Source organism: Coregonus lavaretus (assembly GCF_964263955.1).
Source record: "Coregonus lavaretus genome assembly, chromosome: 15".
NCBI lineage: Eukaryota > Metazoa > Chordata > Actinopteri > Salmoniformes > Salmonidae > Coregonus > Coregonus lavaretus.
The window spans coordinates 44,416,803-44,433,104 of record NC_140002.1 but is presented as its reverse complement, the minus strand read 5'-3'; the positions used below and the strand labels follow the sequence as shown (position 1 = coordinate 44,433,104).

The 16,302-nt window shown below is 41.8% G+C and overlaps 1 protein-coding gene across 1 annotated transcript; it reads right to left on the bottom strand.

The window, feature by feature from the left end:
• Positions 1–229: 229 nt before the first annotated feature.
• Positions 230–11,634, bottom strand: LOC311142245 (CCR4-NOT transcription complex subunit 6-like). Its single transcript, XM_084177860.1, has 12 exons — positions 11,177–11,634; positions 9,422–9,543; positions 9,090–9,276; positions 7,577–7,662; positions 7,180–7,281; positions 6,896–6,964; positions 6,583–6,740; positions 6,201–6,355; positions 5,853–6,007; positions 5,500–5,733; positions 5,202–5,404; positions 230–4,686 (listed from the first exon to the last, which is right to left on the bottom strand). Exons 2-12 carry the CDS (start codon positions 9,531–9,533, stop codon positions 4,474–4,476), a joined length of 1,674 nt encoding a protein of 557 aa, XP_084033986.1. The 5' UTR covers positions 9,534–9,543; positions 11,177–11,634; the 3' UTR covers positions 230–4,473.
• Between the last annotated feature and the right edge of the window lie 4,668 nt (positions 11,635–16,302).

The following is a 16,302-nucleotide window of genomic DNA, read 5'->3' as shown; positions in this document are numbered from 1 at the left end:
TTGGTCTTGATTTAAGGTTAGGCTTAGGCATAAGGTTAGCAGTGTGGCATGGTTAAGGTTAGGTTTAAAATCAAATTAAGAAGACAAATTGTAGAAATGGGTGGTGTTTATGTCTTTGTGGCTGTGGTAACTAGTGATGACCGTTTCATCTGTCCGAGAGATTACCACTCAGTCATTGATTCACTCACTCAGGAGTAGGACACACACAATAAATACAGTACACAAGGACTGAAACAGATATAGAATTTTATTGTCAACCAGAAGTAGGAAAAAATACAGAGGTGTAAAGGAAACAAGCCGACCTTGGTATAAACACAACTACTCAAGAGAACCAAGAAGACTAGAGGATGACAGTGAAATAATGAAGACCATGTTTACCATTAGGTTGCTGTACATGTACTAATATTACATTAAAAACAGCTGCCATGTTTTATCTATATATTTTTCAAATACATAACTCTTTAAAACATTGTGCAAGTGTGTTGCTGGTATTCCATAAATGGTAAACAAGAGTTGGTCCAGTGCATTACATAGTGACACATTACCTCTATACACTTAACTTTCAGTTGGCCACAAGCCTAACCATTGCATTACTATTTCTACTTAAGAGAGAAAGGTAAACAGATTGAGAAAGGTCAATGAAAAGGAGACAGATTCAAATGGAAAAGACAGGTAATTGTAATTTCTGCCAAAGCATTACAAACCAAAAATTCCAAAAATTAGAATTTTGTTTTTATTATTATTATTATTGCCAAGTTCGGGTAAACTATACATAAAGACAGTGCCAATTATCTGACACTCACATCAAATGCATATTTTGCCTATGAACTAGGACTGTGGTGGCCATACATGCACCAGTTATCAAACATAACAGAGATAGCTAGAGATGTGAAGGCAAGACACCTAGTGTCAGGGATTAGTTGGGTCTAAATGTTGTTAATCAACTAGGCCATGACTAGTGCCTGCCAAACATCTCCATTCCCACCCTCTAGGGTCTGCCAACAGATCAAACAGCAGGGAAATAGTGTAAGGGTCAAATGGTCATAAATGTTGGCCAAATCAGTGGAACCTCATAATGCTGTACATTTACAAGCAAAGAGCCTTTTACACCAGCCATCTCCTCAACATTGGCTACTACCCAACATCCCCTACCTACCCAGTACCCACATCCGATAACAAGGCTCTATAAAGCTAAAAGGTAAAAGTTGGAGAATCTCATTTGGTGACAATGACAAATCTTTATCTGTGACTTTATTTTCTCTAGATGTTTGTCAATTGTTTAAAAAGACACTGTTCAAATCATGTTCTCTTAAATCAAAAGTTAGCAACCATATAAATCTATAATTCAGTGTGCCAACATTTTCACAAAAATAAATTTGGTTTGAGAATTACACAAAATAAAAAACAATGAGCAAAGACAGAAACCAATCATATTATGATTATACATTTGTCATGATACACAATTCATGAAAGGAAACGTGATACAATTTATTCACAATTTACAAAAAAATCTATTTTAGCTACAACACCATCAGCAATCCAATATAATTAACCAGATACATTTATTTTGTTGAAAAGCTAAACAAAAAAAGAGGGTGGAAAATTGAAAGGGACAACAAAAGGACCAAGACGGAACCCTTTCCATCCGTTTTCTCCTGCTTGGTAAAATTCATAAAAAATATACTTTTGCAAAACAGCAAAAGTATAATTTTAAAAAAGCCACACGAGTAGCTGCACTAGTGATCTACAATAAGTGCTTATCAATCCATTGAATAAAAAACAGAATTCAGGAGAGCACAACAAAACACACAAATTGGCCTTGAGAGAAAATATCTGTCAACAGATCATATTTTTCATGTAGCTGTGGTTTGGAAACTAGCTGGACCACGCCATAGCTCTGGCTCACAACAAGCTCAGAGCAATATTTAGGAATAATACATTTTATGACCCCTTTCGTTTTTTTTACCTTGATATTTTCTGTACAGTATATAAGTGGTAAGTTGACTTAACAATTGGCCTTGAAGTAGAATGTATCAAATGGCACTAGAGACAATAGAAGATATCGCTGTGGTCTAGCAGTAGACATAAGAAAACACCTCAAAATGAAACAAGATTTAAAGAGAATTGCCTGAGTTGAGGAGTCAGTGGCTCTAGATACAACTATTTTACACTAGACTGAGGAAGAGGGGGAGGCGTCCATGTAAGGACCTCTGCATGATCGGGTTCCTCGGAAAGACAAAACAAAAAGAAAGGACATGATAAAACAGATCTAAACACATTAAGAGACAAAAGCGGTTTACAGTTTCATTATTTTTTTTAAGAGCCAGCAAAAATAGCCACTTTACCCGATTACTCTAAAAATCAATAACTAAGTGAGACAAGGAAATAATATTATGTTTGATAGCTAATACAAAAAACAAACTTCTAACGGTGTTTTAAATTTGAGAAAAATAGGAGGCTGTTCAGGTGTTCACTGATAGCACTGGCAGTGCGTTTGAGAACAGAATCAGGGAGGCACGTTTTATGGTTTTACCGCAAATGCCAAAGACAGATGTGAGAAAATTGCCAGAAACCTGCCTCTGAAATGCATTCAATTTTAAAAAGTGGTTAAATCGGGAAAATGTAACCTGGTCGAGTGCAACTTTCAACGGCGGAAACCTGAAAAAACCTCTATTGTTTAGTTTTTTGTACAAGCTGGTCTTTTTCATTGTCTTAACTTTAAACAATTAAAATGGATACAAATGTTGCCTTAATTTACAATACAATCATTTTCTCCAAATCTGACCATACTTACAAGTACAAAATAATGCAGTGTATTAGGACTTCTGAAGTTCATATACAATCAAGTTGAGCCCAAGTTCCTGTATCAAACAAATAGCTATTAGTAATGGAGAGGAATAACCCTGAATTGAAGAGTGGGATGTCTATGTAAGGGAAGGTTTGCTACTGGCCTAAAAGACAGCGCCACAGATCGGTCTGTTGGAGCATGTTTTTGGGGGGAATGTCCACCCTGCTTTAAACCATATGTGATTTAAAGCAAGTTGTCCCCTGCCCAATTCCATATGGCTACACAGCTATGGGGTCAGAGATGGGGTCTCTGGCATAAGACATGTTTGGAAGCTGCCAAGTCAGACTGACCATGACTGTATTCCCTTTCTAAATCCCTAAGCCCCATCGCTAAGGATCACTAAAGGTAATTCCCAGTGAATGACTGGTGGTTTTCATAACATTTTCATATCTGATGCTAGATTCAAATGGCTCTATGGCACGTGACTAAGGTAAAATTGAATTGCAATATTAAAAGGCAGTCCCTTAATTTTGCTCTGACGTTCAGATTTGTGATTAGGCTATAAAAACAGAACCAGTCCGAGGTGTTAATCCTATGAGTCTAGATAAACTACCAGTCGGAACATGCAGGCCTACATGTATTATCACCCTAGCATCATACACTAAAATAGACATTTTACAGTAGTCTTTCAAAGATTAGGTTTGGAAATGCCGTTGTGCTTTAGCTGCACAGAGCGACTGCACCACTCAGTTTACAATGGAGCCGCTGAGCTAGAGGACGGGCTTTTAGCACCTGGAGAGGTGGTCTCAGAACCAGTGAGTGCAAAAGTGCATCGTTTGGCCTGCTCTCTCCAGCACCTCCAAACCTGTTACACTCTTTATGGCAAGATACGGCAATGCGAGGGAATGGATTTGGAGCGGCTGAGACTGACTCTGGTTAAAGCTGGTATATTGGCCTTGTGGGTTTATCTAGTTGATTGGTGGTGTCTTGAGATTTTGCTGCTCGCTCTGACTGACTGTGGTGACATGAAGAATCCCTGTAGGATATACAAATAAAGAGAGCCACACACACACATATATATACATACACACACACACACACACACACACACACATATATGCTCCCAGTAATTTATTGGGTAAACCACCAACGTTTCGGCACTGTGGAACTGACGCCGAAACGTTGGTGGTTTACACAATCAATAACTCGGAGCCTATATATAGTGTGGGACAATTTTTATAGCCTACAGTTTACTTGCCGTTAGTCAGCAGCTCTAACTTTGTGTGTGCGCCAGCTCATGCTTTTGACATGAAGAATATCTCACTGGTGATACGAGGTGGGAAACTACTCTACAGATGTACGCACTCCCTGTGGGTCTCATGGTATTGCCACACAATACAATTCAACAATTTATCAGCAGGTTACTTAATAACGAAACACCCAGGACTGCTAAGTGGGATATGGTGTGAAAAAAATATACAACATTAAATTGTGCCCAGAAAATGTGATAAAGACATATCGTTGTGATCGTCGTGAACTTTCGCTTCAGTTAAAATCCATGGGGGAAACATTGGCCATACCCCACTCCTCTTATTGTATTTCGATTGATACAGAATGGGTTTGTCGACTTTGCAGGAAAAATAGAATGAGGTTGGAGCAACAGCTCCCTCTTGTGGCTCGGATAACTACCTGCGCCCTGGCAGGTGTATTCCGTTGACTGATGACGGGTAGGAAAGGAGCAGCTCCAGTTGTGCAAACAGGGAGAAGTGATCGGAGGGGATGTGGGGGTGGGGACAGCCGCTGATATTGTTCTCATGGAGCCAGTGAGGATCCAGGGGACCCAGAACCCCCAACACATTGAGCGTAGGCTGAGAGTAGAAGATGTAGTCAATGATGCCCTGCACAGAGAGGAAAAGCACATCAGATGGTGATACATTTACATTTTAGTCATTTAGCAGACGCTCTTATCCAGAGCGACTTACAGTTAGTGAGTGCATACATTATTTTATTTTTTTCATACTGGCCCCCCGTGGGAATCGAACCCACAACCCTGGCATTGCAAACGCCATGCTCTACCAACTGAGCTACATCCCTGCCGGCCATTCCCTCCTCTACCCTGGACGACGCTGGGCCAATTGTGCGCCGCCCCATGGGTCTCCCGGTCGCGGCCGGCTACGACAGAGCCTGGATTCGAACCAGGATCTCTAGTGGCACAGCTAGCACTGCCTTAGACCACTGCGCCACTCGGGAGGTTATACATTCACATCTCCGGCCTGGAGAAAATTATTCACCAGTGTGACCCAAGCATTCATAATAACCCAGTCTTTTAGAACAGTTCACAAACACTGTGAAGCTAAAATTGACACCAACACAAAAAGAGCGATATACAGAAGACATGAATGGGCAGTCTCACCTTGAAGTCAAAGGTGTAGTTGGTGTAAGGCATCAGGCCGTTTTCGTAGGCACTCTTCAGCTTGAAGCTATGGGTGATCCTGCCGTTGGACGTGCCATTCTTGCCGTTGCAGTTGAAGTTGGTCAGGCTGTCGATGTAGCGCAGCTCCTTGAAGTCCTTGTGGGTGCTGTCCACTCCGCCCGAGCTCAGGTACTCCACCACACCTGCATGCAAACAAACAGATCACCAGGCATTACAAAAGGCACTACAGTAGAGTACATAAACTCACTTTTCGGCTGACCCAGTTAGTCATACACACCAGAGTCAGGCAGTGAGTTGAGGTCAGCACACAGGACGAGTGGGACGGTGTTGGTCTCCCCGGAGACGGAGGAGAGCTTGAGGCTGCGCGTGGCCTTGTCCACTATGTTTTTCACCTCAGACAGGAACATGACGGTCTGGACCACCTTGACGTCAGAGTATGCCGGGTCCCAGTGCATGTGGGCGTTGGCCACCAGGAGGAGCTGTTTCTCCATGCCGTGTAGAGACTTCCCCACTAGACAAACACACATAGGACAACACCAGCGTTTTGACATGGAAACATTTAAGCCTTATGGAATTCATGCTATTCATGCTTTTTCGCTGGTGTACGTGTAGTGTGAGAGAAAGACTCACCAGACTGCTCCATCATCTCCTTGCGCACCTCTAGAAGAGCAGCCACACCAATGTTGTCCTTGGTCATGACTCTGTTGAGCATGGCCTCTGAGCCCTCAGAGTTCGCCATAGCCAGCTGGTTGAATTCCACCGTGTGTTTCTGCACCAGGCTGAACCTAGACAGCAGAGAGGAGAGGCAGAACAGACAGGTGAGTGCACTGTGCTGCCTCTGGGACAGCTTAAAAGGCTTTTCTGCAATGGCTGAATTTAGAATCATTACACCACTGAAACGCACTATATACAGGGCAAATGTCATAAACATACTTAAACTCATGATCTAATCAAGACTGACAGGTGTCGTGAACTCACTTTTCAGTTCTGTAAAATATGGCGCAGCCGTCTACATGCTTGCGGTCGCACTCCGACATGGTCCTGGCGCGGGACTTGGGGCTGAAAAAGCCCTCGTAACCCTGGTCCTTCAGCTCCGGTAGGAAGTAATTGTAGTACTGCTCTGTTTCCACTTCCTGTTCAGGAAAAACCATGACAATTCAGGTTAACCTTCATTTTGAAGGTGCATTATTCAAAGTGTATAACCTGTAACTATGGAGATGACATCACAACCACAACACGGCCGCTGCGCTCGCTGACGTAAGACAATGTCCTAAATTCTAGACTGATTGTACCACGCACGTGTCCTATAATTCATTGTAACTTTCAGTATCAAATCACATCAGCATCTCTGTCTGCCCACCTGTAGGCTGATGATATCAGCGTTGCAATTCATGATCTCCTGCATGATGGACTTCTTCCTGTACTCCCAGTTGAGGGCCCAGGAGGGGCAGTAGCCGTAGAGCTGGCGCGTGGCGTACTTATCGCACAGCACGTTGTAGCACATCACAGAAAACAAGGCTAGCACAGGACAGAGGGACGCAGACATGAGATTATCCTAGTCTCTCATTAGGGCTCTGAATATGATCAATAACACACAATGTTCTTTGTGTTGATGTGTGTGGCTTTGGATAGGTTTTGAAAGTGATATGTAAACGGTGGATGAGTTAAGTTACCTGCTGTTCGTGTCCGGTCAGGCTCTGCCAGGACAATCCATGATCTGGGTGGGGGTTGCTCTGAGTTGACTGGGACAGAGGGGGAAAATGAGTAATCCTTACACTGCTACCCAAAAGACCCTTATGAGTGATTCAAAGGAGTGTAAATACATCTTCAAAGTGACCACTTTAATACGATCATCAAGATCAACTGACAGATCCAAGTCATTCCCTTCACCAAATAATAACTTATCTAACACACTCAATTCAAAACAACAAGATGCTTTTCCTGTATTTGGATTGACCTCGTTTGGTCCCTGCCAGATTGTCCAGAAGGTAGTTTAGCAGTTTCCTCGTGCCATCATGCTCCTGGTAGAGGTTCAATATTTCTTGTACAAGTGGGTTTCCTGCGGAAGGAGGATACAGAGGAAAGAAATGAGATACTACACAGAAGATATTACACAGGTTCAAGGATACAGAATGAAAACAATGACAAATCTATCATTCTATGACCTCTACTCTAGAAATCACTTGGATGAGCAACCAAATCAGCATACACAGATTTTTACCTAAACTGAAAATACAGGGAATCATTGGATAATCCGCATGCAAGCTTTCAAGACCCCATGAACAGAAAGACCAGCTTCAAATAATCAACTCCGATACCACAAACCACCAAAATGTAATGATGGGAAAGCTTACCTTTTAACCCCAGTGTTTGTAACTTAAACAGTTTTCCGAGCTCAAAAGGTAGAACCCGCAACTGGTTATTGTTTAAAAGAAGTTCCCTGTGGAAGAGGTAAGACAGACACGTTTTAGAAGGCTAGAGACAGTAGAGAGCAATAGGTCAAGATTGAGAAAAATTCAGAAGACAACATTCAAGTATTCACAGAAGTGACTGCTTTCTCGAGTCACCAGAGCTGTAGAAATCCCTCTGTGAGGTAACATGTGTCTTGTGTCACATGCTGACCACACCGCCCTCATTGCTTGCGCGAGCATTGCAAAATAAATGTACACATACGTTATTCAATCATTTCATCCAAACTGCTTGTGCGCATCAACAAGCGTCTGCGTAGCCAGGTGCTAAAATAGAACTTGGTTCTATTTTTGACGCTTAATGCACTGCAAGTCCCGCCTCTCCAATCTCCTCATTGGTTTTTAGGAGCATATACCCACGTGGGTGATTGAAAGATGAACTGAGGTCCACACTCCAGTCAGTAGCAGTTATGCACCTTAAAGTTGGTTGCCAACCGCTATAAATCCACAGAAGAAGACTGAAGGAGGAGCGATTACAAGAAACTAACTAGGCTTTCCCTTTTATCTGTGGATTAATTGTCGGAGTAGAGAACTCAGGATTTTGTGTGACTGAAAATGGGTCAAAACTCTACAATGATCCAGAAAAAAAGGACCTTGTGGATTTCAGGTAAAATAACAATCCAATGTTTATATCCCTGGACAAATTAGCTAGCAACAGCAAGCTAGCTAGATAAATGTCCATGGATGTTTAATGTGCTTCAACCTGTCCCCAAATTAATATAGTTGGTTCAGAGTTCATTTTGATATTTTAACCTGCGTGTCCTGATCGCGTCTGGTGTGGACAGACAAAATCAACATGCGCACACGCACCCGGTCTAGTCAGCATGTCAATCAATAAGTATCTGTTCAGACCATTTCCATGTCTGCTCAGCCAGTTAATGAGCAATTTGTCATTGAGGTACAGGTGCAGGAGAGGGGATACACAAGCACGATACAAACAAAAACACACATTTCCTTGAAACAGTAACTAGCTATTACCAATTTCAATCACAGTGGGTAACAGATGTGTAATACCACACATGGGAGGCTAAAATGTCTCTTCATTCATCTATTTTATAGAATGTGCTCTCAGCCTAAATCCCCTAGGGATCCTGAAATGGCATTGTTGATTAGATGAAGAACACACTTAACATTTCCAGTTATAGCGTAACTAGCTCAAAACAACAGGGTTTGAAGCATGAGAACTGTGAAAGGGTTTAAATTAAATAGATACCTGGTTAAATTCCTATGCTATTGAGAAACTGCAAACTCCTCTCTTTAACAGGCCCAATCACCAGCTTTTAGTGCAAATTATTTATCATTTGGAAGACACAGCAATGTCAATGTTGGTTCTCCAAACTTGCATAGTAAACAACACTCAGTGCAAGTTGAATTGTGTCCATTGTAGGCTATGACAGACCTGAGAGACACCATGTTGCCAAGCTCGGCGGGCAGGCTCCTGATCTTGTTGGAAGAGAGGTCCAGGTACACCAGGTTTTGAAGTTTGGCAATATCGGGCGGGATACGAGAGAGGGAGTTATCGCCGATATGAAGAGCAGTGAGGTGAGTCAACGTCCATAATGAGGTGCTCAGACTCCTCACTTTACCTGCCGAGACGAGTGGGGAAATCAGGAGACAAGAGAGTGAATCAGTGAAAACAGGAGTACATAAAAACCCTTACTCAATTTAAATGGAAATAAAGTATACACCTATAGGCCTACATGTGGAAGCCATCCCCACACCAGTCCTCACCACTAATTTCGAGCTCAGCCCAGTATGACTTCTTCCCGTTGGCTGCCTCCTCAGTGGACATTATTGTGTACATCCGCCTCGGGTCTGGCGGATCATATTGTTCCTTGGGCATCCCTATAATACTGAAAAATAAAAAAACAAAATGTTGAACCAGAAACATTGCATGGTCGATTTGAAACCACACCCTCCTAGATCTATCCTAGAGATGTTGACTGACAGACAAGTAGTCTAACACATTAATTCCTAGGACACCGAATATGTACAAACCAGTAAGAAAAAAAACAATGCCAGTCTAACATACTGCAACTTCAATATGTAGTTACAGTACTGTACAAGTCCATGTTTAGCCTACAGTTATTACAATTCGCCACTCATTACATGAAGATACCCCTTTCACACTATGAGTCATTCAGCGCTACAGATTCAGACACATTCTCACCCCGTGGCAACTGGAAGACCCCATAAAACAAAATGTTGACTGAGCATTTAGGAGGCCGTAGAAAAACACTTAGCTATTTTGTCCACAATGTAATTGTTTTGCACATTTGCCACAATCAGATTAACATAGGGACATTAACAGTTTGACACGGCAGAGGCATGAAGATTGTACAAACACAGCAAGCTCTATGTACTTAGGAGCGACCACAAAAGCAGACTTAAAATAGGATATTCCTGAAAATCACTTTGTACCTTTCTCAAATAACTTGTCCTCGTGTTGATACTGTGGTTAGCACGTTCACAAACATTTGTTTCAACAAATCATTGAAGTCACAAACTAGCTGATCTTGCTAGCTAGCTACAAATAAGTTGTACGCTAGCTAGCATAAATTCATTTTCAGCAGTGGTTATTGGTTTCAACAACTTAACATTCACCCGATATCATTAACGTTAGCTAGATAGCTTACCACTAACAACTAGTGCAGCTAAGTATGTGCATTGTATACCTAACATTACCACATGCCATCCAAACGAAAATTGAGCGATAACTAACGTTAGTTAGCGAACGTTAGCAACTATGATAGCTAGCTAGCTCTCTTTGGCTACTCCATTCGGCTTGATTTTCATACTTGGTACAGACAGTAACGTTAAAAGTACAGTCTAACCTCGCTTAATTAGCTAACGAACGTTATATGGAGCCTTATTTAAGCGGTAGCTAGTTAAATGTGTAGTTAACTAGCTAGCTACCTATTCGAGGATATTCACATGATAACAACTAACGTTAGCTAGCTATGATCTAACGTTAAGATAGCTAACTAACTTAGCTAGTTTAGTTTAAGATATTCAAAACTTAACTAGCTAAACCACACACATCACAGGCAGACGATAAATGGCTAGTTAGCTAGCTAACGTTAGATGACAAGGTATATAGCTAAAGCGTCAATCCCCGTGCACATCCATTGTAAGTACAGCGACTTCTAGCTAGCTAGTGGACTTCAAAGTCTAGTTAGCTCAACATGAATCAATAAATAACAACGAGGAAATGTGCCCTCGTGGATTAGTACGTTTTGCTAATTTGCTTGATAACTAACGTTAGTTAAGCTTAGATAGCTAGTTTGACAGCTAGGTAACGTTAACCATTATTTTATTGTTAGCTAGCTAGCTCGGTTATCATTCGTATTGGTTAGCTAGCTAACTGGGTTAACTTAGCTGGCTAATGGGTAGTCTATGCTAGCTTATTCATCTTACAAAACACATGACGTTGTTTTCATACACTTAAACAAATGTGCATCTTTAAATTATAATGAGATGGTTTACCTTTATGAGCATACCAGTCAGCGATGCGTGTGCGTGTTTCCTTTGTTTCTAATTCACTTCGTGTCAGCTGTTACCCACTGAAAGAAAACAAGAATCATGGCGTCCTTTAGATTTTTAGTCTGTGATAACAACGCTCGTTGTAATTGCCTCCAAACTGTTTACGCTGGTAGTGGTAAATACAAAACTGTTGTTGCGCGCATCAAACTGGGTCGTGAACATGGAACAAATTAATCAAATGATTTCATTCAACTTGTGGTCATCCGATACAATGTAACAGTTTACAGGTTCTGAGACTACAAATGAAGTTTTCAACAATCATAAAGCGTAGTAGATCCTAATACATGTTTCATTTGTAGTACGTTCCAATACCCTTAGCATGAAAATAGCGTCAAAACACCCAAAGTAATGCAAAATAAATGTAGCTAGGCTACCGTATACCAAATCAGTGCAATAGCGACTGTAAAATTCCTATTCTCACTATAATTGCAATCTTTTCTGGCCCCAGTAGGGAGCAGCAGAGAAAAGCAGATGGTAGAACAAGCAGCGATGTGCAATATCCATCAAGAGAAAAACGTAAGTGATGTACAATTTTTTATATTCTGCATTTTTAATTGCAACCTGATGATGATGGCGACAATGATGAGACAGCCTGTAAGGAGGAGGTCAGAGACCTGGCAATGTGGTGCCAGGACAACAACCTCTCCCTCAATGTGAGCGAGACAAAGTACCTGATCGTGGACTACAGGAAAAGGCTGGCCGAACATTAATATCGACAGGGCTGTAGTGGAGCGGGTCGAGAGTTTCAAGTTCCTTGGTGTCCACATCACCAACGAACTATCATGGTCCAAACACACCAAGACAGTTGTGAAGAGGGCACGACAACACCTTTCCCCCTCAGGAGACTGAAAAGATTTGGCATGGGTCCCCAGATCTTCAAAAAGTTATACAGCTGCACCATCGAGAGCATCCTGACCAGCTGCATCACCGCCTGGTATGGCAACTGCTCGGCATCTGACCATAAGGCACTACAGAGGGTAGTGCGTACTGCCCAGTATATCACTGGGGCCAAGCTTCATGCCATCCAGGACCTATATACTAGGCGGTGTCAGAGGAAAGCCCAAAAAATTGTCAAAGACTCCAGTCACCCAAGTCATAAACTGTTCTCTCTGCTACGGCAAGCGGTACCGGAGCGCCAAGTCTAGGACCAATAGGCTCCTTAACAGCTTCTACCCCCAAGCCATAAGACTGCTGAACAATTAATGAAATTGCCACCCAGACTATTTACATTGATCCCCCCCGCACATAGTCACTTTACCCCTACCTACATATACAAATTACCTCGACTAACCTGTATCCCCGCACATTGACTCGGTACTGGTACCCCCTGTATATAGCCTCATATTGTTATTTTAGTGTGTTACTTTTTATTATTTTTTACTTTAGTTTATTTGAAAATATTTTCTGAACTCTTTCTTGAACTGCATTGTTGGTTAAGGGCTTGTAAGTAAGCATTTCACGGTAAGGTCTACACCTGTTGTATTCAGCGCATGTGACAAATAAAGTTTGATTTGATTTGACGATGAGGATGATGATAATGATGTTGAGTTAATTACAAGGCCTGTCAATTCCCAAGCCCATATGCCCAGATGGGCCTGGACATGTACTGGCTTAAGCAGGGGGACACGTCTGGCACTGCAGGATTTGAGTCCCTGGCGGCGTAGTGTGTTACTGATGGTAGGCTTTGTTACTTTGGTCCCAGATTTTTGTGATCATCTTGTGATCATTTTGATCCCACTGGGTGACATCTTGCGTGGAGCCCCAGATCGAGGGAGATTATCAGTGGTCTTGTATGTCTTCCATTTCCTAATAATTGCTCCCACAGTTGATTTCTTCAAAACAAGCTGCTTACCTATTGCAGATTCAGTCTTCCCAGCCTGGTGCAGGTCTACAATTTTGTTTCTGGTGTCCTTTGACAGCTCTTTGGTCTTGGCCATAGTGGAGTTTGGAGTGTGACTGTTTGAGGTTGTGGACAGGTGTCTTTTATACTGATAACAAGTTCAAACAGGTGCCATTAATACAGGTAACGAGTGGAGGACAGAGGAGCCTCTTAAAGAAGAAGTTACAGGTCTGTGAGAGCCAGAAATCTTGCTTGTTTGTAGGTGACCAAATACTTATTTTCCACCATAATTTGCAAATAAATTCATAAAAAATCCTACAATGTGATTTTCTGGATTTTTTTTCTCAATTAGTTTGTCATAGTTGACGTGTACCTATGATGAAAATTACAGGCCTCTCTCATCTTTTTAAGTGGGAGAACTTGCACAATTGGTGGCTGACTAAATCCTTTTTTTTCCCCACTGTAGAAAGCAGTTAGAGGTATGTTCATTGTCAAGGGAATGGGATAGAATAAACAGCTATAGAGGCACTCAACGTCTAAACTTCTTTTAACATGGTTTTGCTCTCGCTTTTTATACTTCACATTTCAGAATGAACCCATAAAGCAGTTCAGGTGGAAAGTAGCTCATTTGTTTTAATCCAATGACATACAGTTGAAGTCGGAAGTTTACATACACCTTAGTCAAATACATTTCAACTCAGTTTTTCACAGTTCCTGACATTTAATCCTAGTACAAATTCCCTGTTTTAGGTCAGTTAGGATCACCACTTTATTTTAAGAATGTGAAATGTCCGAATAATAGTAGAGAGAATGATTTATTTCAGCTTTTAGTTATTTCATCACATTCCCAGTGGGTCAGAAGTTTACATACACTCAATTAGTATTTGGTAGCATTGCCTTTAAATTGTTTAACTTGGGTCAAACGTTTCAGGTAGCCTTCCACATGCTTCCCACAATAAGTTGGGTGAATTTGGCCCATTCCTCCTGACAGAGCTGGTGTAACTGAGTCAGGTTTGTAGGCCTCCTTGCTCGCACACGCTTTTTCAGTTCTGCCCACGCATTTTCTATAGGATTGAGGTCAGGGCTTTGTGATGGCCACTCCAATACCTTGACTTTGTTGTCTTTAAGCCATTTTGCCACAACTTTGGAAGTATGCTTTGGGTCAATGTCCATTTGGAAGACCCATTTGCGACCAAGCTTTAACTTCCTGACTGATGTCTTGAGATGTTGCTTCAATATATCCACATAATTTTCCTTCCTCGTGATGCCATCTATTTTGTGAAGTGCATCAGTCCCTCCTGCAGCAAAGTACCCCCACAGCATGATGCTGCCACCCCCGTGCTTCACGGTTGGGATGGTGTTCTTCGGCTTGCAAGCTTTCCCCTTTTTCCTCCAAACATAACGATGGTCATTATGGCCAAACAGTTCTATTTTTGTTTCATCAGACAGGAGGACATTTCTCCAAAAAGTACAATCTTTGTCCCCATGTGCATTTGCAAACCGTACTCTGGCTTTTTTATGTCGGTTTTGGAGCAGTGGCTTCTTCCTTGCTGAGCAGCCATTCAGGTTATGTCGATATAGGACTCGTTTTACTGTGGATATAGATAATTTTGTACCTGTTTCCTCCAGCATCTTCACAAGGTCCTTTGCTTATGTTCTGGGATTGATTTGCACTTTTCGCACCAAAGTATGTTAATCTCTAGGTGACAGAACGCATCTCCTTCCTGAGCGGTATGACGGCTGCGTGGTCCCATGGTGTTTATACTTGCGTACTATTGTTTGTACAGATGAACGTGGTACCTTCAGGCGTTTGGAAATTGCTCCCAAGGATGAACCAGACTTGTGGAGGTCTACAATAATTTTTCTGAGGTCTTGGCTGATTTCTTTTGATTTTCACATGATATCAAGCAAAGAGGCACTGAGTTTTAAGGTAGGCCTTGAAATACATCCACAGGTACACATCCAATTGACTCAAATGATGTAAATTAGCCTATCAGAAGCTTCTAAAGCCATGACATCATCTTCTGGAATTTTCCAAGCTGTTTAAAGGCACAGTCAACTTAGTGTATGTAAACTTCTGACCCACTGGAATTGTGATACAGTGAATTATAAGTGAAATAATATGTCTGTAAACAATTGTTGGAAAAATTACTTAGTCTGGTTCATCCTTGGGTTCATCCTGGTTCATCCATGGGAGCAATTTCCAAACGCCTGAAGGTACCACGTTCATCTGTACAAACAATAGTACCCAAGTATAAACACCATGGGACCACGCAGCCGTCATACCGCTCAGGAAGGAGACGCGTTCTGTCTCCTAGAGATGAACTTACTTTGGTGCGAAAAGTGCAAATCAATCCCAGAACAACAGCAAAGGACCTTGTGAAGATGCTGGAGGAAACAGGTACAAAAGTATCTATATCCACAGTAAAACGAGTCCTATATCGACATAACCTGAAAGGCCGCTCAGCAAGGAAGAAGCCACTGCTCCAAAACCGACATAAAAAAGCCAGAATACGGTTTACAAATCCACATGGGGACAAAGATCGTACTTTTTGGAGCAATGTCCTCTGGTCTGATGAAACAAAAATAGAACTGTTTGGCCATAATGACCATCGTTATGTTTGGAGGAAAAAGGGGAAAGCTTGCAAGCCGAAGAACACCATCCCAACCGTGAAGCACGGGGTGGCAGCATCATGCTGGGGTGGTGCTTTGCTGCAGGAGGGACTGATGCACTTCACAAAATAGATGGCATCATGAGGAAGGAAAATCATGTGGATATATTGAAGCAACATCTCAAGACATCAGTCAGGAAGTTAAAGCTTGGTCGCAAATGGGTCTTCCAAATGGACAATGACCCCAAGCATACTTCCAAAGTTGTGGCAAAATGGCTTAAGGACAACAAAGTCAAGGTATTGGAGTGGCCATCACAAAGCCCTGACCTCAATTATATAGAATATTTGTGGGCAGAACTGAAAAAGCGTGCGCAAGCAAGGCCTACAAACCTGACTCAGTTACACCAGCTCTGTCAGGAGGAATGGGCCAAAATTCACCCAACTTATTGTGGGAAGCTTGTGGAAGGCTACCTGAAATGTTTGACCCAAGTTAAACAATTTAAAGGCAATGCTACCAAATAGTAATTGAGTGTATGTAAACTTCTGACCCACTGGGAATGTGATGAAAGAAATAAAAGCTGAAATAAATCATTCTCTCTACTATTATTCGGACATTT

What these genes read in the sequence shown, in the direction of transcription:
- LOC311142245 (XM_084177860.1), bottom strand. Translation starts at nt 9,533, where the DNA reads ATGCCCAAGGAACAATATGATCCGCCAGACCCGAGGCGGATGTACACA. An exon ending in GGCAACATGGTGTCTCTCAG is followed by an intron (nt 7,663 to 9,089) that starts GTCTGTCATAGC and finishes CCTCTTCCACAG; the next exon opens with GGAACTTCTTTTAAACAATA. An exon ending in TCTGGCAGGGACCAAACGAG is followed by an intron (nt 6,965 to 7,179) that starts GTCAATCCAAAT and finishes CCTCTGTCCCAG; the next exon opens with TCAACTCAGAGCAACCCCCA.